This window comes from Pecten maximus, chromosome 15 (genome assembly GCF_902652985.1).
Source record: "Pecten maximus chromosome 15, xPecMax1.1, whole genome shotgun sequence".
In the NCBI taxonomy this organism is placed as follows: domain Eukaryota; kingdom Metazoa; phylum Mollusca; class Bivalvia; order Pectinida; family Pectinidae; genus Pecten; species Pecten maximus.
In genome coordinates, this window is record NC_047029.1 from 21,875,149 (window position 1) to 21,901,138 (window position 25,990).

Here is a 25,990-nt window from a genome sequence, read left to right on the forward strand (position 1 = left end):
CAAAATGTTATTCGCTCTCTGTACATTAGTGCAGTCAGTTAGATTACTGCTCTGAAATATGGTCACCATAGCAAGAAACACTCGTACACCAGATTGAAGTTGTACAGGTTTTATTTTTTATTTTATTATTTTTTTTATTTCCATGTTTTAAATCAAAATTAAACGATAATAGTCTATATTACATGTACATTTGTACACAATTCAACTTACCTAGTCTGGTATGAAGGCATTAAAACATATATTTTTATTCAAATCTGTACATAGTCTGCTTGATCGAACTTTTACAAGATACTACTTTTTAGTTCCACATCTTTTTTTTGACTAGGTCGAGTATCTCAACCTTGCTTTATCCCTGTAAATGCTGGATTATTGTAAGAAATTGTAATGTTCTTAAAAGAGTCCTAATTAATTTTAACTACCTTCGTCATGTTCCCGACAGTTTTTTAACGTTTCACTTGAGAGATTTATGTCGAACGAAGATTTGTTTTCAGAATTAGGTCTCTTGTTTACTGTTCATAACAAGACTTACTTGATTGTCTGGATGATTTCTATTTTGGACATCAGTTCTATTTCACATGTGTATGCACTTTATATACCGTATTTGCTCTTACTATGTAATTAATTTACTCTTGTTATACTTTATCAGAGACATATATATATATATCACACATGTAATATATACGTCTCTGATTTTATCAATTTGTTATAAATTCTGTGATAAGACCTTTGGGTTTTAAAATTGAAATAAATAATGAATAACTCCAAAGATCACGATGACATTCTCATTAAAGTTGGACGTTTTATGAATCAGTCTATAGCCTTACCTGTAGGCTATAATTATCTCTTATTGTTCTACCTTTCACACCTATATCACTTGGTCCACAAAATACCTTACCTTTAGTTTACCTGTGTACAACATGCTGTGTTGTTTGTATCATTGCTGACAATTAAGTCTAACTACCCTAGTTTACCTGTGGGATACTGTCTGGAGTATTTGTACCCTATACATGTTGCCTGACCAGTGCATATTATATGAAACTGTTTTAAAGGTTAGACTATAGCACAGTAAAGGTAATATTGTTTATTTAACACGACCTTCATCTTGGTTTCCATCGTAATGCGTCGACTACTACTAGGATCCGCCATTCTTTATTACACTAAGATCGATGTACCATGTGACTTGACTTGTTTTTTGTGAGAGTGTTATTTTTTCTATACAAAGATACAGACAGATTTATAGCCGTATCTATGTAATTCTCACCTCCTTACATGTATAAAATTATTTGCTATCGCTACATTTCTTTTTTGACGTTCGGTAAGTATATTTAACTAAATTTCGTTTCGATAAAAAATACATTCCGCAAAATTTTCTACCGAACGGTTATGAGACGGTCTGTGAGTGAAAATAGGTAAACGCAAATGCTACGGTAATGCTACGGTGAGTGGATGCAAACGCTACGGAAATGGTACGGAAATGGTACGGTAATGCTACGGAAATGCTACGGAAATGCTACGGTTATGCTACGGTAATGCTACGGAAATGGTACGGTAATGCTACGGAAACGCTACGCTTAAATCGGAACTGCGAACGTACACGGGTCTGTAGGTGTAAACGTGTGTCGTGCTATGCTGTACAATCATGCAGCGAGGGCTATGTGAATTAAGTCGTCAAAATTACGACAGTTTCAGATTTGACTGTATATAACCTTTATTGTGACATTTGAACCAGTTTACATGAATTAGAACTGTATTTTATGGGTTAGTATTCTAGAAAAGCTCGTATATATACGGGGTTATTAGCATATACTTAAATATGCTTTATAGTCATTAGGGAGTTGTGGGCACAAAAGGTCAGCCATTTCCTCAGTTGTGAATTCATTGATAAACAAACATTGCTGAGGCTTCACTAACTGTTGTCTAGTGCGATAGTCTGATGTTGTGATGAGTATCTTAGTAAGGATTTAAAGCTAAGGGAAGTAATCCAAACATGTAGAATGTCTAACATTGATGCACTTGGTTGAAACAGAGGGGGTATATCTATGTTGATCCGCTCCGTGTGGTGATATGAATATTCACCAGGAAAACGTAAACATTCTTTGAACACGTGTTTGATGTTATATGGATTCTCTGTTATATCAATATTTTACCTAGCTAACTTATATTTTACGCATGTACCGCTCATTGATTTCGCACATATTCAACGGACTCGCATGAAACAAATTTAACAAATTAACATTAGTAATTCAATCGTTTTGTTTAAAAACAACGTAATTATTTTTAATTGTTATAATTATATTTTATAGACAGTCATATTATGAAATACTGCTTAATATATATGTATTTGTTTTGTTGTCAGGAATGACGATACAAGCTACAAAGTAACTTACGTGGCGTCGGCATCATAGCTTGAGCGATCAGTCCGGATTCGAAACAGACATCAACTGATAGTCATACAACTCTAATGTAATCGGCAAAATACTCATGTGATCAACGGCAGCATAATGCATCACTTTATTTTGCATATAATTGAATAATTATGTCATATACTTAGTATTTCAAAAGCTGTATATACATTTGGCATGGTTAATGTGAAATTGATATGGATAGGAAACATGTTTTAAAGTTGATATAATGTGTAAAGACATTCATAATACTACATCAAGTGTTGATTTAAGATCTTTGCTTGTTATAAAACCACCCAAGATTCTCATCTTCGCCTGAGGCCAATTGTCACATTTGACCACTGGTACTATGATATGAATGTATTTTGTATGATACTGATTGGTACTATTTTCAAATTAACAAAATAGTATTTTGTAAAGTTTTCATTAAGTACACTAGAAATATGTAAGGCATATGATAGAGCATACTAGTACAAACAAGGTTTATCTCCGACTTTTATTTGATAACAAACATGCATCGTCAGTAGTGACCACTTAAAACGTTTAAGAGGTTACTCACCACTAAAGTCAAAAACTGAAAGTACCTCGATTATCGAGAAAAGTTTGTTCAAAAGCATACGGTAAATCACAATAACATCCGCGATATATATTTGACCCTATACTAACATATATATTGTATATTACCTTTACACGCAATATTACATGTAAAATGTTCAGAAAGCATCCCAGGCTCAAGTCAAAATTCATTTTTGTTACGCTTGTATATGTACTTTAATCATGAAATCGGCCTGTTGTATTATCAATTGGACCATGTAATTTTCTTGTATATTGCACTAGTTTGATATACGCTTTGACGAGTGTGGCGTCATAGTCTGGGCTATGACATTACACCAGGAGTTAACAATATCAATAAATTGGCTATCTCTGCTTTAATTAGGGTTTTTTTTCATTTTGACATTAAAACCGAACACGTTTTCTGAGGTATGAATAGATAGACCTATACATTTTGCTTTTCCTTTTGTGATATTGAAAGAGACTCGAAATCTGTCTCGAAGTTTGAACATTTCTCACTAAGACTCGGTTTATAAAATCTGTATGATAATTCATTGTATATCCTCTATATTTTATACATTCATATTATATGCATAATAAAAACTTGATTATATATGGAACAGTCTACTCATGACAATAAAATGTTCATTTCATCCAAATATATATATAATAACATCATCTTGGGATAAAATGTATCTATTAAGATTAACATATACTTGATGTTTTCACGAATAAAGTGTAATTTAAACATAAGAACGTATTTTCAGTGATTTATTTTTCATTCTATGAAGCGTTGTGATGAATGGCACTGACACAATCTGAAATGCAACCGTTATAGCATTATGTATCATTACACAGACTGGTAATTGAATTAATCAGTACAATAATATTTTGTCTTGACTGGATTTCGTATGTACAGTTTGGTATGCCATTAAAATGCTAGTTTTGATGGTATGTTTGGTATGGTTTATTAAAACAATGGACTATTCTGATAAATACTACAAGATTTATGTCAAAATACGGTATAAATCAAGATGTGGTATTTTAGTTATGGTGTATTCTATTCGCTTTGGTATTTTATTCAATATAATGATTCTTGTGTTTATATCATTTGACAGACGATTTGCTATTATGATCATGTCAGAATATTAGACTGTTAATGGGATATCCACTGTTCCCAATGGTAACAGCCGTGGCTATTTCTTATCTTGATTTGAAAGTCCGATCAGAGTAAAACTTATCGTCTTTATCTGTGTCGTAAAATACAGGGTATCGTACTCACTAAAAGCTGTTAACATGAAGATTGACTGAATGCGCACGTCCTACTATATATATATATTAAACATATTAAAAGCATATGAAATTAAATGTAGCCTATTGTTACTTTTTGTCAATTGGCTTGTCTATGGTTTAATGACACTCTGATCACAAATATATTATGAAAAGCCGGGCTTGGCAATGTCGTACCGAATAATTATAGCCTAGTCACGGTAACATGATATTATGATGCTCTGTTCATAGTTATACACCTGATTATCTAGTCATTTCAACTATGGTAACAAGCACAGGGGTTTGGCACGATTTTCCAAATGATAGTCCATATATATATGTATATAGTATCAAGGGTAGTAACTACAAAGAGGGGGAAGACGAACGTATTTAAAAAAAAATAATTTGTCGTATTCTGCGGGTCAAAAATCTTAGTGACACATACATTACCTTAAAGAGAAATGTTTTATCTTTCCAATGAGTGTTCGATGAACAAAATTGGCCAAGTATTATCCAAGTTATGACCTGACGAATTCGGAAATAGATGCTGAAATGGCTAGGTCGGAATCTCCCTGTCCGGTTGAATAGTCGCCTCGCTTCTAATGGGTACCTCAATAACCATTCAGAAATCGAAAAATCGACGCATGCAGCGGTATACAGTAACCATAACTATGTCAATATAGGATGTCGGTTGGTTATGTTATCCGTCATGTGCCGTAGCCAATTCCATATTACATCACCGAGCTTACCGTCTTCAAAAAGAACCACCATCTTTCCCTAACCTTTCGTGACTTTGTTTATGTCGTTACAGTGGTCGTACAGCCAAGAAGCGTTCCGAATGAAGGGAAAGATGGTGGTTCTTTTTGAAGACGGTAAGCTCGGTGATGTAATATGGAATTGGCTACGGCACATGACGGATAACATAACCAACCGACATCCTATATTGACATAGTTATGGTTACTGTATACCGCTGCAAGCGTCGATTTTTCGATTTCTGAATGGTTATTGAGGTACCCATTAGAGGCGAGGCGACTATTCAACCGGACAGGGAGATTCCGACCTAGCCATTTCAGCATCTATTTCCGAATTCGTCAGGTCATAACTTGGATAATACTTGGCCAATTTTGTTCATCGAACACTCATTGGAAAGATAAAACATTTCTCTTTAAGGTAATGTATGTGTCACTAAGAATTTTGACCCGCAGAATACGACAAATTATTATTTTTTAAATACGTTCGTCTTCCCCCTCTTTGTAGTTACTACCCTTGATACTATATACATATATATATAGACTATCATTTGGAAAATCGTGCCAAGCCCCTGTGGTAACAAGGTAACAAACCACCAGTCCCGTTTGATATTGTTTCCACATTCTCTTCGGGAAAAACCATGTCTTAGGAATGATCCATAACAAGCTATGACACATGTTGTATTTCGGTAAAGATAGATTTGAAATATACATACATCATTAAGAACTGTCGTAAGTTTAAATAAAAAGTGTACAGGAAAGACAGGCAAACAAACTTATCTTCTCACAAATAGTGACTCGTAGACAGATAATGACGACGAGCGCAACAACAAAACAAAAATAGACAATGTGACATTTTAACGTATTTACTCAGTACACATGAACGAAGTATGAGTAAACGAGAAAATTACGAAAAAACAGAGGGGAAAAGGTAGGAATACATGTAATAATACCAAGACTTCTAGAAGTATGTCTTTCATTCATCGAAGTCGTATTTTGTAATTATTGGTCAGATTTGAAGTATTTTCACTATCTCAAAATAAGAAAACCAGTCGGTCTAAGTCAACGGAAGTATACTAACAAGGAAGTTGATATGCATACTGCACGTGAGCAAATTCATAATAGGGCAATATGGCTGACAGATCATGAATACATGCTACCGTCAGGATACGAAAGAGCTTAGGAAGCGAGGCATCACCTCTTAGGATATTAATTGTAATTAGCGTGTCTGTACAGAATAGAAAATTTTGGACCAAATATATCCTAACAGGCGTATTAGAATGTGTTATCTATTTAATATAGTAAAAATAAAACAACATGGAAAAATTGTAAGAAACATCATTGCAATTACTTCTTGAATGAGATGATTATATACGCTTTAACAATATTGCACTTTCATCTTCAAACACGAATCCAAATTTTGAATTATTTTTCAGAGGTAGAGCAAATCAACACTTACCTATTTTTAATAACGGTCAACTTAAACATAATTAATAACCAAATCAGTAAACCTAGTGGCCAGCACATAACACAAGTCCTGGTTGACATTTAAAATACGTACTTGAAAGTCCCTGATATTGCGTTGACAAGGCCATTGAACTTTGCTGTTTTTCAATTAAAGATTTTCTCAACATCTGGGGTCAGTCGTTTGAAATGGAGCGATAATGCATGCGATACCTGTTCGCTATGTAATCCTATGTAGAGCACAATGAACACGTCATTGTCAATAGTATTGGGCGTTACAGTGTGAAAGCTTTATACATATTGTCATTGATCTCAAAAGAAACGTGTCAGTACACGTTTTATTAGCATTAATATCCCTGATCGCCATACACATGCATGAATGTAAAGAAAATACGATACATGATGAAACATGAAAAAGTGTTTTTTATTCTCTGTCTATTATCGCTTGTACTGGACACTTCCTCATCAGGTGAGATTTCTTGTTTAGTATTTCTAATATAATAAGTTATTATTTCATGGCAAAAGCACGTTATGAGTTAGCATATTGTCTTACATTAAGCATTGGAGAGTTTTTCATCTTTACTCTCGCTACTATTTGGTTTTATTTACCGTAATATACATTATGGTAGGTGATGACTACCTCACTGAACAACATACATGATACCCGTCACTATTTAGACCGATTCCTGTAACATTTCTTGCAAAACGACACTGCCAATTACTAATATTAAATCATAAATTTATCTCTTTTTTGGTCACTGGCAAGCCTTGAATAGCACTGTATATTCACTTGTCATTTATAAATGCATATCAATCAGTATTATGTAATTATTTTGCCATATTTTATCTGAGATCAGGATAAACAAATGTGCAATTGCAGTCATTTATATACAATTATTTAAGGGTTTAAAATTTACTACTTTATCTACTAATATTATTGAATAAATTATCAGGACAGGTCATAGAGAACCCCTGAGAGAAAAGTCCTTCAATTTCATCAGCAGATATATGGTTAATATCAACCATGAAATAAAGGATATACTTTGAAATCAGACTCAAAGTTTTCGAGAGATGCAGGTTATGAAAGTGTTACGGTCAAGATCATGCTTTATTTTTTTCAATATGAAGTCTGACGTATTCGATGATATGCCTAGTGAGTCCGATAACAACTCACTATTTTCTATTTTGAGAATGTGACTTACGGTTTCTTTATCAGTTCGGTGTTATCTCGTTTTTGTGTCGCTTTTCCCTTCACGTTAAGTAGAGCATATTAATTATCATTTGTTTTCTTTTTAGTGGAAAATATAGGCTCAACAGGAGCCTCTAAAGTATCCACTGACCAGGCAAATGCTAAAGCTGTCGCAGGTAAGTTTTGCATGGTGTACTTCAATTACTAAGAAAAGGTGTTATTTCTAAAAGTCGGGTAGAACACTAATATTATAAATATGTTCCACTCGATTTTTATAAAGCTTACATTTAGAGTCATTAAATACGTACATGTACAACAACACTTTTATATGTTAGAGACATATACATGGATACGAATATTAATAAATATGTATGTAAGAGCAAAAGAGGGATAATCAGGGTTAAGCGTTTAACGAAGCCAACACATTATAAATTAAAGGAAAGCGAATGTCAAAACAAGTTTTTTTTAAACTTAATGATGACCTGGTTTACCGCTGATTATTATCTTTCTGTCCTAAACTATCCTTGTGAGTTTACATTAAGAATTGTCTATGACATTCGACACAAAGGCACGTCGGTGTGTATATACCTGAATATGTATTGTTATAAATAAAATAAAAAATAAATGTTATAATAGTTGTTAGACAGAATGTACGCGAACAAGACTTGTGTTTTTGTTTGTGGTGTTTCTCCCTTTACCGATTTCAAGGTTGAATTATGACATCGTAACTATTCTGTTTATAAAGCTAAATTCTCTCAAACCTGACCTTGTCAGAAGCTTCTGCTCCAGACAACTTACAGGTACTACGTCTTGACCAGTGTAAAACTTTATAGTGAACACGTATATCCATAGCTAGAATCACAGTAATCCAACGACAGCATACAACTTTTTCTTTGGTTGTAACAAGTTTTATCTTTTATATCAGTCTAGTAGTACATCTGACAGGAGCAAATCTATACGCTTTCAGCTCGCTTTTAATTTCTTGTTGCATTCTAAAAAAAATACGGAATAACAGGTTGGACAGGCTGGGGCCTTTATATGTTATATTAAGCCTGAACCATATGGCTGATACAGGGTGGGTATTATGATTATCTTGACTTATATCGAGTAATGGTTGTATTATTACATTTCAGTTAGATCAGCAAGCGTGAATTCCCCGGGAACTAATGGCTACGGTAACCGGGCTTTACCATCCCGATGACATCAGGGTGATATTATTTGTGTTTCCAAGCTTCTGGATATCTCCATATGGAATATTAACAAACCAATAATAATAGTTATGAAAGTGTAATGGAAATAAACATATCAACAAGTCTTTGTGGCTTTGAAAACAGCCTACAAGGGTCATTATTTAAGTAACTGGCTACAAATAACCAAACTTCTCTCTCTTTTTAAATATTCTGTGACGTAATCACTCGTTTGGATATTAATATAAATTCGGAAATAGTTTTTATCCTGCCAAAACGCTATTTTTTATATGTATAAAGCGTCTACATTGAAGCACAGGCTGTTTCGATAACATGCAATCCTTGTCATACTGTCTACAGCTAGATGCTGAATTTCGACGGAATGGAAAAAAAATGTTTTTATATTTCACCAATTTGTCACTAGTAGCTTACTCATTTTTGATTAAATAGTGACATATTCGCTATCCTTTTATGATTGTGTACATGGGAAGTTACAGTAATAGTGCATGAAGCATTTGTTATGAAAGCTATGTTGATTTATTTTGTGAATGATATTTTGTTTATAAAAGACACATATACACCTGTAATGAGCACTTTTATAGAATGTTGCCTATCTGACGGGTCCAGATTTTAGATAGCTTTGCATTAAATGATGTTTTAGGTCAATGTTGAAATTAATAGCCCAATAAAAGACAAACTAAGAAAGGTACGACTTATCCTGATTATTTTCCCTTTGATATGAATTAGGGCTTAATATAGATGATAGTATACTTTCAAAAAATGCACGCTATATAAACCAATACCAAGGATGGCAGACTAGCCAGATGTAAATGACAGTATGTTACGAAAAATGGCATGGCTGATGACACCCCGTCAAACAATCTGCCTAAGTTTATACATAAGTAGAATATATTACTGTGAAAAAAAGAGGTTTAGTCAGTGTCATAGTCAAACGTTAGTAAACTAGTTATACATATACGCAATATCAACTTGTCGGTCAATTTAGTTCAATCTAAAGTTACCATATGGTATTACTTACATGTATGTATTCAGTATTATATTATTTATTATTACTACTGCTAAATTATTTTTCGTATTATTTTTTCAAATATCAAAGATCTTAAAGTTATTCAAGATAATGTGTGTTCGAAAACATATGTGCATGTTCCTGACGGAGAGTTTGCATTGTTCACTTATTTTTACTATTGTTACGGAAGTACAACTACAATAACTATATATTTAACGTAATGTAACTTTAATGCGTTATTTTAAAAACATTGTTTGAAATAGTTACACTTCGAACCCTATCACCTTGAGAGAAGGTTACCATTATGGATCCGAGTCATTTTGTTATCTGGTTTCTTTGGGAGTTTTATTACGAAACACACATTAATAGTCCGCCATGGTACTTCGTCTGATTAAATACCCAAATTCTATCAATGTGCATATTATATCAGCTACTACCCGGTAAGTCGACTGGATATTCAGATTTCCACATATATCTCTCTTAAATATGTCGAAATCACGAAGGTCATTCAGGCAAACTGATATTATTACACCTTGTCAAAATATGCTGTTCGTTTTCGACACAATGTGACATATAAAATATTCGGACAGAGAAATTTGGTAACGCAAAAGGATGTTGATCAACCTTGGTCACTTCCATGAAGCTATGCTGAGGGCAGCACAAATGAAGATATTACAATACTAATATTAGTCAAATAAAATCCCATAAATCCAGCTGTCAGAGGAGTGCTATCGTTATATGTACGTTCAAGTCGTATATGGCCAGTTCTATATTACCAATACAATAAAAGTACGTAACTCAATCAATAAATAAAAAAATATTTTATTTCAGTGTCATACATTTTTACAAATTATTACATTTCGCACAAATATCTTAAAATGCCCAGCCATACCGGCTTACGAGACACTAAACAAAATTGAATATAAAAATGTCTTCACTTGTTGTATGATAAAAAGTAATCATTTTAAAATTTAATGTATCAAGTCATCACAGTTGTGCATGTTTGCTTATATGAAACATTTTTAACAGAATACATGATAAAAGTTTGCTGTCAGCAAATTTCTTTATTAGCCCTAACTTATATTTCCAAGCACATAACTGTCACAAGTACAATAGAAAACATAATGGTAGGCACAGAAGTGATGTGTGAAAGCGAAAATATATTTTTTTACAAGAGTGACGAATATTGGGAATACTCCTGTGATATCAGAGGAACTGATATCCACGGTAGAACTAGTCTGGTAAAGTATAACAATGACAGCCACTCACGTCAAAGGAGACTGATTTTTGGAGTAATCTCAACGCTGAAGGTTCATACCAATACGAGTTGAAAACATACTAAGCCGACGCTACGGTGAAATTTCTGTGTTGTCTGCATGTCGCTATCATTTGCTGATTTGGAGATTAAAATTTCGACTACTATAGTGTTGTCCATGAGTTTCCGAAAAGTATGCATATCGTAATCATCGGGAGATGGACATTTCGACTAATAATGTTGTACGTATTATCGGAAGAAGGAAATCTAGATTAATAAGGTTTTTTATAATTCCTTGATTTCGTTCCAAAAGATCTGATCGTTTACTAAAATATTCACCGAAAACGCCAAAGAAGACAATGCATTGCCATAAGTTATAGTCCGGCATGGCATGGGCGCAGCCATCTTGTGAATCACGCATGAAATCCTGGGATCGCGCACCTTGCTGCTCGCGTCCATGACCTACTTGGCCGCCATGTTAGATGACTAAGTGTCCATAGGTTTACACATTTTAAGATAATTACTTCGCATATATAATTATGATATATTGGGCATCATATTAAAGTCTGCGCAAATCAGGGTTATAACAATGATCACACTCAAGACTTCGCTTAACATAGACTCTCAGGGATATAAATAAATCTGATGGATACATTATATGTTTCTTGAATCAAAATTAAAATCAGAAATAATTTGTCAATTACATACAAACATAGTTTCGTGACTTGGACCTTTGGCACCTTCATTTTGACACTTCTAACCTGTGCATTAGAAATGTAGAAATGTGATATATTATTCATCAATGACTATGTAAATGATGCAGCCAAAATATTAATTTTAACTTTGCTAAAACCAATTAATAACTAATTACTGAGTAACATGCACCTTACGGTTTCATCCTGTTTCCAAAATGTCTTAAAAGGTCTTGGTGTTTTTATTGCGTTTACAGTGGTATGAACGCAATGGGATACAGACACATTCTATATAGCGATGCCTGCGCGTATTCAGCTACTGAGCATTTTTCACTGCTTTACGTTTATTTTAACGCAGCCATAGTTTATTAGGCTTAAAAAGGGAGGGATGTAAATATATTGTTTTATACACTACACCGAAAGTAAGTATTAACGCCGATATTGAACTGTTGGGCGAGATTTACAGTAACATACATGTATCATTGGTGATTGTGACCCAGTATGTTCTGAAAGTCAACAAACTCTTACTTTTATGATTCGGAGATATATTTATTGATTCATATTTATTGCATTCCTTTTTCACTATGCAATAAATTGCGCAGTTTCTCTCTGCTAGTGACACTTCAGTCCATGTACAATAATGGGAGTGGACGTTAATAACTGAAGCTAATAGTTTTTAAATATGACATCAAGATAAACCAGCGATTCCATTGTGTTGTAAATGGTAACAATACCTAATACAAATAGAGGTAACATATTCTACCACACCAATATATACTATGTATTCTTCTTTAGTGTCACATATGCTGTTTATTAATGATATACTTTACACAAAAGTACACTGTCTGGGATAACCACGGACATAGATATTGATTTTATTATCCTGTCAAATAAAGTATATAGCACAGGACGGAAACACTTTTACAGACGCTTGCTAACAGTCCCGACTTAAAGGTACCATCATGAAGCGACGGGAAACTGCTCTCGCCCTTGTAGTGATTGTCCTGTTATTGGAAGTACATGTTCACTGTGCACCAGGTATGTATTCATGACGTATTATTTTACTTAAAAATAAATTTGAGAAAATCATTCAAATGAATAATCAACGTAATTTCAAATGGGATGATGCCATGTTTATGATAGAGATGTTCCTGAAAATCAAACGTCTTCTGATAAACACCAATGCCTCCATTTAAACCTAATGAAATCCCGCTGATACCAAGTTATACATATGAGAACAAGGGGGGGGGGGGGGGGGGGGGGGGGGGGGGGGGCGCGCGAAACTTGTATCTTTAAAGAGTTTGTCAAACTTCACACCACAGAAAACATAATATTATGCTTCCCTAACATATTATTATGACAATCATCATTCATCGGGAAACGCTGTGTTACACATTACGATGGTACGCAAACCGCCATTAAATAAAATAATAATTTTATAAATGTTTAAATGCATAAGTAATAACGGTAGAAATCTATAGTTTAGTTTAACTTATTTGATTATTCATCTCACTATACTCCAAATGGAAATTGTTGGAATTCACATGGTTTCGTTGTTACGAAATTTTAATAGTGAATGAAGCATTTTATAACGGAGTAATCAAAACCATAAACTTATACTTAAAATGTATATCGCATTTCTAATGTGGCGTTATGTAGAGTGTTTTATGGCAAATTTGTCCGTCTGCCTGTCATAATGTCTGTCTCTATGTCTGTCCGTCTATCTGTCTCTGTCTGTCTGTCTATCTATCTGTCTGCCTGTTTCTATATCTGTCTGTCTTGTCTCTGTGTCTGTCTTGTCTCTATGTCTGTCTGTCTCAATGTATGTCTCTCTGGCTGTCTTTCTGTCTCTATATCTGTCTGTCTGTTTTTCTGTCTCTATGGCTGTCTGTCTTTATGTTCGTCTGTCTCTATATGTCTCTATGTCTGTATCTATGTCCGTCTTGTCTCTATGTCTGTCTTTATGTTGTCCGTCTCCATGTCTTTATGGTTGTCTGTCTATATGTCTGTATATATGTCTGTCTGTTTCTATGTCTGTCTTTATGTCTGTCTCTATGTATGTCCGTCTGTCTGTCTCTATGTCTATTTGTCTGTCTGCCTGTTTCTATGTCTGTCTGTCTCTATGTCTGTCTCTATTATGTCTCTATGTCTCTATCTATCTATGTCTGTTTCTTTGTCTGTCTCTATGTCTGTCTCTATGTCTGTCTTTGTGGTTGTCTGTCTCTATGTCTGTCTGTCTCTATGTTTGTCTTTATGGTTGTCTGTCTCTATGACTGTCTCTCTGTCTCTGTCTGTTTTACCATGTATGTCATGTAATATATAATATGTATGTTTATGTAGGTAGAAAACCAGAGGGTATTGTTTCGAATACCAATTACGATAGAACTGCGATACGTGTACGACGAGAAACAGATATTGGTATGTAAATTTAACACATATTTCAGTCATTTGCATTTCCTTTATTCCGCACTGATTTGATATTTACACTTTAAGTTGAAGGTGAATTTTCGTGTTTCTACATGTATGTTCGTATTTAATGTTATATTTTTCTGCTAGTTTGTTGTATGCATCTGGGTTTGTTTGAGGATATTTTGTTGGCTATTTTACCAAGACTATGGACTGTTTCAGCGAAATCAATTATCCATATATATCTTATATATAAATAAATAAACATTCTTCCTATCAAAAATATATTTTCGTTTACATTGCCGATTTACTTCTAATGTGTAGGTATAAAATGCTACTGAGCAAGCTTTCTTATTTTATTGTGTCTAAATAAATTAATTTGTATTTGCCATCAATATGAAGAAAACCCAGTGTAAAGTATTGATAATAATAATCGTTTCAGCATCAGCAGGTGTTGGCAGAAATGACAATGGTAGCAGTGGATTCGGAAACGGAGCTCACCCTGATCCTCCCTAACAGTTACTAAGCTCAGATAGCCATATACTACTCCATTTTTCTTGTTTTGATTGAAAATGAACTTTATAATCCATGCATGTAATTAATTAGAATAAACTGCCGCTTTAACAAGAATGTTTTCTTTGTTTTATTACCCCCTGTCGGGGAATCGGTCAGTCCGCCCATTTAGTTTTCCGTACTTTTCTCAAATATGCCTCAAGGTATGTTGTTGAAAATTTGTATTTAACTGCAGTATAAGTAGCTGCAGATCAAGTTTGAATTTCAGAGTTTTGGGGTCAAGGTCAAGACGGAGGCCGGTAGGTCACATCCTTTGCTTTAGCAGTACCTTATATAAAACATTAGTATGCTCAAAGAGTTCGATATCAGTCAGTTCAGGTTGTTCAATATCAATTATTGCAAGAAAAGTGCTGATTAAGACCGTATAACTAGTATCACAGAAAGCAAACCACAATGATCATTGTCTTTAGTTGTTAGACTAACCTCCTTGTTGTGACGTCATGTGATGTCATGTCGATTCATCAATAACACAGTTCTTACGTGTTAATTATAATTCAGTAATAAGATAATTTGGAGCTTTATATACCGCTTTATCAAAGCAAAATATCGGTCTCAAAGCAGTTCACAAACCATTGTCCGTGGTTATTGGGCAAATAGCGAGTGTCTTGTTCAAGGATACAACACAGGGCCCATCTCAGGACTCGAACTAACGACCCTTCGTTAACGTAGCCCTTCGTCCTTTCACTAGACCACCGTGTCTCCAAGAAATATCGATATTCAAATTTAAATATTGACCTGTATATAAGCAACCACAAAGCTTAAAATGACCCATTTCATTCATCACAGAAAATGGCAGCATGATATGATCAGTATTAACTTTTGTCGATTTTACAACTAATACAAACAAGTTATACCTATCAATGTGTGGGTCAGACACAATTAAAATAGCGCTGGTTTATTTCACGCGAATATATATTGTAAAAGAGGATTGAGGCAAAATTACATATCATCGATTCAATTTGAGATGCAATTCAAGAAGAAATCAAATATTAATGAAAAATTTCAATATGGTGGATCATTTACTTTATCAAACATTAATTTGTTTCGTTTTACTTTCCTTGTTATTGCTTGCTTTTTTGTTTATTGAAACAAAAACAAAACTAAACTTAAGATAATACAGAAGAAGGGAGCTGAGTTCTGTAGATACAGTAGATGTGTTAGTTCTTCTTTAGTGTGAAATTAAGACAATATGACGGAATGATGTCTCGGATTATGCTTTAAAACATCCGAAGGTCAATATCGCCTGCTTTGTGAAGTAACACCTCAAGCAGACAAATCCATGTAATAACTAACGCAAAGCCGATAATTATATCACATTGCCTTTTCATACCAATACAGGAGAGCAATCGTTGCAACGAAGGTTTCACATGAGTTATAAATATGGGATATCACAAAGTTTCAACAAAAGGCGCACAATGTTGCAATGTTACACACATAGATTCGAGACAAAATCAATAATTTCTTTGAAATATAGGCATATGCTCCATTCCAAACTGATTGAAGTGTTACATTACATAAATTTACTGCAAATGTCACCGTCATGAATGGACATTTGTATAATCACTGTCGTGTCTTTGAAGGAAGAAACAGTTGTATAATCACTGTCGTGTCTTTGAAGGAAGAAACAGTTGTATAATCACTGTCGTGTCTTTGAAGGAAGAAACAGTTGTATAATCACTCTCGTGTCTTTGAAGGAAGAGACAGTTGTATAATCACTGTCGTGTCTTTGAAGGAAGAGACATTTGTATAATCACTGTCGAAAAGACAGTATTATAATAAATGCCGTCTCCTGCACAGACAGTAGGACAGATGTTTTAGTTACCTGAACGGAAAACACAGCTCTGCAGTTACTGTTGTGTCCTAGAAAGAAGAAACGGCTGTATTATCACTGCCGTTTAGTGAAAGGACGAGATAATTGTTTAATCACTGTCGTGACTTGGAATAACCGTTGGTTATTTAGTTGTACATTAGTGACTTACACATACTCATATTGAAGATATAAAAGAAACATTATGTTCATTCAATAAAAGTGAAAGTGGAAGTTTACAATACAACCAGTGTACTTGTGGTTAGTTGTAACATATGTTTTTCGTTACGAATATATTACATTGTAGGGACGTTATCTTGCATATGAAGGTGTATTTATAGAAATATTGATTTGTATTATACTATAAAATGACCTTTATCTAAAAAAAACACTCTATCAAACTCTCTACATTGGTACTGGTCACATACTATCGTGATGACTCCGTGGAGACTTCCCGTCGTTCTCATAGCGCTTTTCTGTGTATTCATTAAGACGGGATATTGTGCGCCAAGTAAGTATATTGTATCATACACATAACTAAAATAATAGTAGAAAATATTTGAGAAGATCGTATGAAACAAAACAGTTTATTTTAACATTATGACACTGGCACTTAATGATGGTATTTGATCTGTATTGAGACACAAAGAATTGGTGTTAATTAAGAAGAAATTTACCATGTTTGTATTTTGCCTAACAGTATTGACTAATACAAAACTAAATAGATGTTGTATCACAGTCTGTGATTGAAGAAAAGCAATGACTCAAGCAAGTTGCAAATGGATCTTCAACTTACATAGAGATTCTTTGTGATGATTGCATTTTAATTGTTAACATGATATAATATGCTAGCGGAAAGAAGAAACACAAGTAAAGTTTCGATAGTTATTATTTATTTAGTATCTGCATGATTCTTTGATGATATGTTTATAGTGTGGGTTATCTCGATTATTTCGTCAATACTTAGTACATTTTGACGATTTTTGCTGCACTATCACAGACGATGTTTGCGTGAATACTGCTAAAACAGGGGAACCCTACACTGCTTCCTGATCCAAATCAGTAGCGTGTGTGCTCACCCCTGGCATAGCCGGTGCTTTTCCTTTCCTTAACATTGACCTTATGGGGATGTTTATTTCCTTTTTGTGGAATAGTCCTAGCCCTCCTGTCAAGCTCCACCTACAAATGTTGATTGGGATCATATCGGACCTGTATGGTGGCCAATCAAAATCAGGAACGTTGTTTTGAGCCAGAAAGTCTCGACAAACCCGAGCAACATGGATCTCGCGTTGTCCTGCTGTAACATAAGATTACTATGATGAATCAGAGGAAGCTCTGTAGTCTCAAGACCTGATCCCGATATTTTAATGTTTATGATCGCCATGAAAACCATGTTTTTTACGCCTTGAAATATTCTTGTCCATGCCATAACAGACCCTCCTCTGAATCTGTTCCTCTCCGTAACGTAACTATGAGTGCCGACAACTTGATAAGCCATCTCCGTCGCCGTCTGAAATCAGTTACGAAGGTGCTAGGGACGTATGCCTGTCTTGAGGTCGCGACATAATGTGCGGGCGTCCGCTTCAGGGACGGACACCCAATATCTCTGTGGCCCTGAGACGCCAAACTAGACGGGATACTGTTGTCTCGTGTAAACCTTATTGCTGGGCTACATGACGAAGCGAATGCCCCTTCATTATCAGAACAATGGCCCTACTCCTATCGACTTCACTCAATCGCGGCATTTCGCTGCACAGTCGTTTCGAAAAGAAATGTTGTTTAACTGATGTATACTGTTCAAATATGAGATGTAAGATGATTGTCAAGCACATATGGTGCAGAGTACCCCGCATACGCGCTTTCTTGAAAAATCTGCTGAAAATATGCATCGTCGAGCGGGGTGTCGACTTTTTAACTGAAGAACATTTTCACCTTGCACGAAGGTAGCTAAGTGTAAAATTTAAATGAATTGAGAGCACGTGTCGAAAAGTTCTATTAGAAAAACTAAGTTTGCGTTTTTTTCCGCTAACATTTTGCTATATGAGATTAATGAGTAAAATCTATATAATAAAACTAAAGATAAAATTCATGATGATGATACTCATGATTTGTAGGTAATAATGGAATACTGATTGCTTCAAACAAACACCAGAGACTGGATGTGATGCGAGTACGGCGATCAAGACATCAACGTAAGTAAGAAAAACATATCATAATTTATTTAATCTTATTCATTATTCCACATTGTCGCCAATTCTAAAAACAATGTTAAAACGTAATAAGAATTGTATTCATCGAGGGTAAGGAAATATGAAAACTATAACAAGAGGCCCATGGGCCTTAACGGTCACCTGATTTTTGAAATATTTCAGTAAATTTGAATGAAAGAATGAATTTAAAAACAAATAAAACAAATGATAGTCAAAAATGTGATTTCCCTATAACTATAGTAAAGTTTATCCCCTCCCATGGGGCAAACGCGAGACCCCAGGGCTAGGAAATTCACAATTATGGTAAAGCACCTTAAGACCCTTCGATCTGTGAAGAGTATTTAATTCTACCTTAAATGGGCTGTAAGAAGAAGATTTTTAAAATTTCTGTTAATTTGACCCTTTTTGGCCCCGCCCATAAGCCCCTGGGGGTCAGTCAGGGCCAACATGTACATACCATCAAACTGTCATCCCAAGCTGATAATGTTAACCAAGTTAGAATGAATTCCAATAAAAATTCAACAAATAATAGTCAAAAATGTGATTTCCCTATATAAACTATAGTAAAGTTTACCCCCTCCCCAGGGGCAAACGTGAGACCCCAGGGTCATGAAATTCACAATTTTGGTAAAGCACCTTAAGATCCTTCCATCTATGTAGAGTATTTGATTCTACCATATCTGAGAGTAGAGAAGAAGATTTTTGAAATTTTAGTCAATTTGACCCTTTTTGGCCCCGCCCACCAGCCCCTGGGGGTCAACTAGGGCCAACATGTACATACCATCAAAGTGTCATCCCATGCTGATAATTTGATACAAGTTAGAATGAATTCCAATACAAATCCAACAAATAATAGTCAAAAATGTGATTTCCCTATATAAACTATAGCAAAGTTTACCCCCTCCCCAGGGGCAAACATGAGACCCCAGGGTCATGAAATTCACAATTTTGGTAAAGCACCTTAAGACCCTTTCATCTATGAAGAGTGTTTGATTCCACCTTATCTGAGAGTAGAGAAGAAGATTTTTGAAATTTTAGTCAATTTGACCCTTTTTGGCCCCGCCCCTCAGGCCCCTGGGGGGTGGGGACCATATTATTCACACTTTTGGTTCACCCTCAGCCATGGAAGCTAACTGTAAAATTTCATTGAATTTGGTTCAGCAGTTTTTAAGAAGAAGTTGAAAATGTAAATTGTTTACGACGCACGACGGACGACGGACGACGCACGACGCCGGACAAAAGGCGATTGCAATAGGTCAACTGAGACTTCGTCTCAGGTGACCTAAAAAGCCGTTGGGTTGACCATCACAACGCCTTGTATCGACTATTTGGGGCTACCGGTTGATCCTAAGGAAAATTGACCTATTTGTAAATCTTTGTATCTTGTTCGTGATTGGCTGGCTTTCTTTCCAATCACAGGAGCTCCTTTATACTGACCTTGTTTGATAAACACCTCGCTCTATCGTACTTTGTTTACAGATATAAAGAAAGTGTGACAGGGAGAGATTGATCGAAATTCTTAGTACATGCAAATGAAATTAAAATTTGAGACAATCTGGGAGGTAAAGGAATATTATGTATTTTTGAAATGGTAAAGGGATTTGCAGATACATATTTAACTTTAGATAAGGTTTTATCATATTGATTTACATATTTAATATATATTCATGATAAACTTCAATGAAGAAAAACAAACAAACTCAAAAGCATACATATAGAACAATATTTATTTTGACTATTTGTAGGTAATGGTGAACAGCTTGTTTCGAACACAGCCCTGGAACGAATTATGAATCAGCGTAAGTTATAAAAACAATATCGTCAATACACTAAAACAGTAATTTTACATTTTGATTACTTTTTTAATCATTAGCGATCAGAAAAATAAACGAAAAAGATAATGTAGGTCTTAAGTTTCACTCGACAACGTGTTGTAACGACTTACATTAGGTTGTATCGTTTGATTCTGTGGCCTGTAGACGGGTGTTAAACTCCTCGCCAGTTATTGGCTGGTATGCGTTCTATTTATTCGCTCTTTTATATACATATCTCGCTAGATAAATATATCGTTTTATCGTACATAGAGTACTGATATAAAGTTACAATATGGTATGATAGAGACATGTTTTATCCTACTCTTTATGCCGGTATGAAGGAGCAATCCCTATGGACATAAAACGTTCGCAGAACGTCCGAAAAACGTCATATTCAGGTTACAACGTTTGGGATTGTCCCATGGTATTGGCAAAACGATTTTTAACAATATTTGTGCAACGTTAGCTTTTGACGTTGTAACAACGTTGTATTAAGGTTTTAAGGCACATCTTTTGTATTAGTTATCGTTTTAAAACTATTGCAAGTGTTCATAAATATCAATGACCTACCTCAATGTTACGATAAATTGAATTATTTCATTGGACTGGAAATTATATTTACCAATGATGCTGTTTACATTAGTTTAAAGGCAATCGAATTCGGCCTATAATGTGCCTTAATGACATTGCATTAATAATTGATAATGTCCTGGTCCACGTTGATGTTACAGCCTTTAATAAACCAGTAAATGTGTTTTAACTCGAACGAGCTTACGATAAGAAAACCGAGTTATCTCCCTTCGTATTGCTAAAGATATCCGCCAGAGGACAACAAAAGCACTCATATACATTAAACAATTGTATATTATAGACGACATTATAATCCTTTAGATTGCATAAAAAGTTGATTATCCTTTAGTATCGTTGCAATTTCTTCGGGGAAAGAAATAGAAAGGGAGAAGAAAAACACATTTGATATTTGCGCGGTAATTTTCACTTCCGGTTCCTGTTTTTGCTATATACAAAACAAATATGATATCGAGAGAGACATGTTTTATCGTAATTTGTTTACTGGTGTGAAGGAACGGCATGCTGTGATAGCGAGAGCGATAGAGGTTTCCCAAGTGGCTGTTGTATATAGTATTTTTTCACTCGAGTTAGTTATTTTTCGAAAGTTACAAAAAACGAGCTTTAGCGAGACTAACGAGAGTAAAAGACTTAGAATATACAACAACCATGAGTTTGTGTAACCTGTTAATATAACAATAGAAAAGCTAATAAGAGAATGAAATTACCTGTTTGGTGTCTACATTCTTTTTACAATATCAGGTGTGGTATAAGGATATGACTTAATATGAAATGCCGTTCATTTTTATGCAAAACTGACAAATTCGGAATTGTATGGAAATTTTACAATTCATTACAATGTAACAATTATCACAAAAAATAAGTATGTTTATCCTGTCAAAGCAATAAATTGATAAATATAAATATATATATATTCAAGAATAAAACAAAACAATTGCTGACTACTTCTTATGCGTTAACATCACCAGGACATTGTGAAGCGGCCTTTAAGTGCAGCCAATTAAATTGCTTTAAACTACGTGATTAAAAATTAGTCCCGGTCAAAGGTCACAGTTTCAATCAATCAAATGCATTTAGAGTTTATTCTACGTGCGGTATAAACTAAATGTTTTTCAACAGTTGTAATGGTTATTTCAGAGTTTGGAGTTGAAAAACATCCGCATATTGTGGTAGAAACATGTTTTATCGTGATTTTTAGCAGTTATTATTGCCTTAAAATATAAAAAAACTTTAGATTTCATTAATTACATTGCAATCTTTATAGTTTCAGTTCCAAGAAGTGTAATGTATAACGTGAAACATTCTTTTTGTATAAACTTGTCTTCGTGGTTGTTATTAAACCGCGAAAATAACAGAACAAAGTATTATTGTTGCATACATGTAGGTTAATCACCAACGTTTGTTCCCCGAAATACTAGTAAGCTCCAAACAACGAAAAAACATATTCGCAAATAACACCGGTATATTGTGGTTGAAACGGATGTGATAAAGTATACAGATAGTATATTAATCCTTCTTTCCTGACTATTATGCTCTATTTTATCTATAATTGTATATGTTATTCTAAACACATCACAGAAACATTGCTAATTATCATGTATGCCATTACTTTTCAGCATTCGGTAACCCGGCCCTTCCTCCATAGCTGTAACCAGGTTATTTCTTCTCTGATTTTAAACAAAAGTCCTTCCGTTTGTCATTCCTTTTCGTAGACAAACGAAGAAAAACGCAACGTGTATGTTACATACTGTAAACTGTGATTCACCACTCGATAGATGTAATAAAACCGTTGATAATATCGTAGAAAAGACATTTGCTTGTATGTTGATAATAAAGCAAAGACTACCAACTTAATACAAAACCATAATGATAAGTCAAATCGATGAAAAAGGCAAAATAATAACGAAAATCTATATTTTCATGGAGACTCTTGAACAGTTCAGGGAGATTAGGACCAGGCGTTACGATGAGGTAAGCGTCACCTGCATGATCGACGATATGTTAACATTTCCAAATAGTGTTACGTTTCGATTAACTGAGAAGCAGATGTGTGTACATATCGCTTCATAACCTTGTCTGATTTAAACTATTTCTAGTAGAAAACGACGTTTCATAAATATGTGTGGCAGTTATCGGAAATATTAAGAGAATGACGACATATTAAAGAAATCGATAAAACACTTATTGCATTATGCAGTATTTTGAAGTTAATAATGTTCTCCGACAAATTACAATTAGATTAATCTACTGCATACCTAAGGAATCACATGACCTGGATATTGGACACCTTTATATTTCAACTACATCGCATATATTTTAGACACCTTTTTGTTTCAACTTGGACATCGTTATATTTTGAATTGAATCCAGTCACACTTCAGACTCGAAATCAAGCAGCCGCTTGCCTCGATCTTAACATACAATGTACCAGAAAGGACAACGTATACCTAACCTAGTTGATGCGATATTCAACTGCTTGTTCCTTTCATCAAAGTCGTGGACATGGAATATAATAGAATATTGATATATCAACAAAGCCGACATCCGATAGATATATGTCGTATCCAGATGGTGTTTTGCTAATACAAATAACACAAAAACCACGATTTGAAAACGGGTCAACTGATTAGTTTTTTTACCCTTCATGCGTGTGTAGTCGACCATTGTTTTCTCGAATTGAGAGGCGACTATATATCGAGATATCTTGATCTTACGAGTAAACGAATTTTTTTGTCTTTTTTTTTGTATAAAATGCCATCCGCTCAGAAAGGATTGTCACGCTGATATTTGTATTGGTTGATTTCATCATCCGGTGATTCAAATTAAGGTGCAGAAAACTCAAATACACACGATGCAACAACAGTAAATATACCCTTAGTCAATAAACAAGCAATCTTAATTTTCACTTAAGGCAAGAATATGCATGTCGCTTCGTCGGAAGTGATCATCTCCATAGCCACATAGCATGTGCTATTATTACATGAGGACACTCTGGATTATAATTTCGTATTTAAGATTGTTACTCGCTAAATCCGTCTTCTGTGTAGCGTACGAAACGACAGTTACTTAGGCGGGTCTGTATTTTGTTTTCCATGATGGATCGTTATCAATACTACTATGGGCTGTGTCCTTTCTACAATTCGCAGACAGCTGTTCGGTCTCATTCATTAACTCTTGAGCGAAATCTCGCTTTGATATATATGTTGTAGGTACAAGATTATCTCTTAAACTTAGGGTGAATTTATGAATATATAATTGTTTAAGCAATATCATTATGAAACGCACATTGGCAATTATATTGGAATAACTCATTCTTAATCTTGTTGTATAACTTTAATACTATTTTCTTATGGTGCATCAATTAGCACTGAGTCACGTGTGACGTTTGCTTTCGGATACGATATCATTGTGCTTGGAAATGATTCGCTGACAATGAAGAATGACATTGTAGTAGCACACCAAGAAACATATGTCACCAACCACTTAAGAAGACTTAATTTGGTCAAATACTTTGCAACCCTGTAACATATGTTTCGTGTGAATTTGACAGAGGAGAGAAAACATATTCTAATAATGAAGACGGTTATCCTTTTTACTTTGTGGAGATTTATATGGTTCAAACACCCGGTTCGGTGTCCTCACAGATATTGTCTTCATGCGAGAGGACAATGCTTTGTTGGATTCATTTTGTAAACAGATGTTCTCCTGTAAATGTAATGATAACGAAATGAATGGTTAAGCACTTAGTCACCTTGTGCTATATGTGTCAGGTTTAGTTAAATAAATTTACATTTGTATGGCAAATCCACAATAAAACTGACTGGATATGGCATTTAAAAGACAAAAAATTACATCTAAATCATAAGATCATTCCACGGTAATAAAAATAACGAGGAAACACTTACATGTTGTTAAATCCATTGCTATTACCTGTGCACTATCTTGTTTAACAATCAACAGACTGCTCCAATTGCTGGGCTTATAGTGTCTCATCTGTCGCAAAGCGAGTATTATGAATTGTTATTCTTTATTGAAACTAGGTTTTTTCCTACATCAGAATCTGTAATCTTACACACGCAAGGAATGCTGATGAAACCATTTTCAAGACTTTCTTCGCCACTTATTTTTTTCATAATTATTATTCTAACGTAAGTATACATTGTGATATGGTTTATGTAACAAACTTTTGAGGACATCAAAATGTCATTTATGAAGTAAACTTTACACAATCAAATGTAATGTTAGTTAATAAGTAAAATGTATGTTAGATCGTCAGGTAGATATTTTTCAGGAGTATCCCATCAGAGTCAGAATTTATAAGAGATTAAATTTCAGAAGGCGGAGTGATGTCATTTTCAATTATATAGAATATAGTTAACAATTGCCTTGTCATAATATCTCAAACGTTTTTGTTCTATTCGCAGTAAATAATTTCCATTCAAAATATTTCACGAATACAAATATTTGACGATATCCCAGTGTTCTTACTCAAATTAGGAATGGATTGGTCATATTTTCATTTTGATAAATAAAACATGATGGCATTTATTGATCTGTTATGACAGGTAATTCATACAAACGAATTGTATAGCAAACACAAAATAAAACAGCACAAAATAATTATATTGATTTACATAGAGATCCTTGGGTACAAGAACAAATGAACCAGGTGTTCCGAAAGATAAAGTTTATTCTGCCAGGCCATTCTAGATATATCCACGCAATGACACATCCTCTAAATGAGAATCGAGAAGGAGGATTGGTTTGGTTTTTTGTTTTTTTTTTGTTTAACGTCCTATTAACAG

The 25,990-nt window shown here is 34.4% G+C and overlaps 1 protein-coding gene across 1 annotated transcript in view; it reads left to right on the forward strand.

Moving 5' to 3' along the window:
• The window catches only part of LOC117343315 (von Willebrand factor D and EGF domain-containing protein-like), an 85,213-nt gene extending 81,506 nt beyond the window's left edge, over positions 1-3,707 (forward strand). The window contains exon 29 of the mRNA XM_033905658.1: positions 2,357-3,707. Within this exon, the coding sequence (XP_033761549.1) occupies positions 2,357-2,405 (49 nt within the window). The 3' untranslated portion in view covers positions 2,406-3,707. The remainder of the gene's footprint in view (positions 1-2,356) is intronic.
• The last annotated feature ends 22,283 nt before the right edge of the window (positions 3,708-25,990 follow it).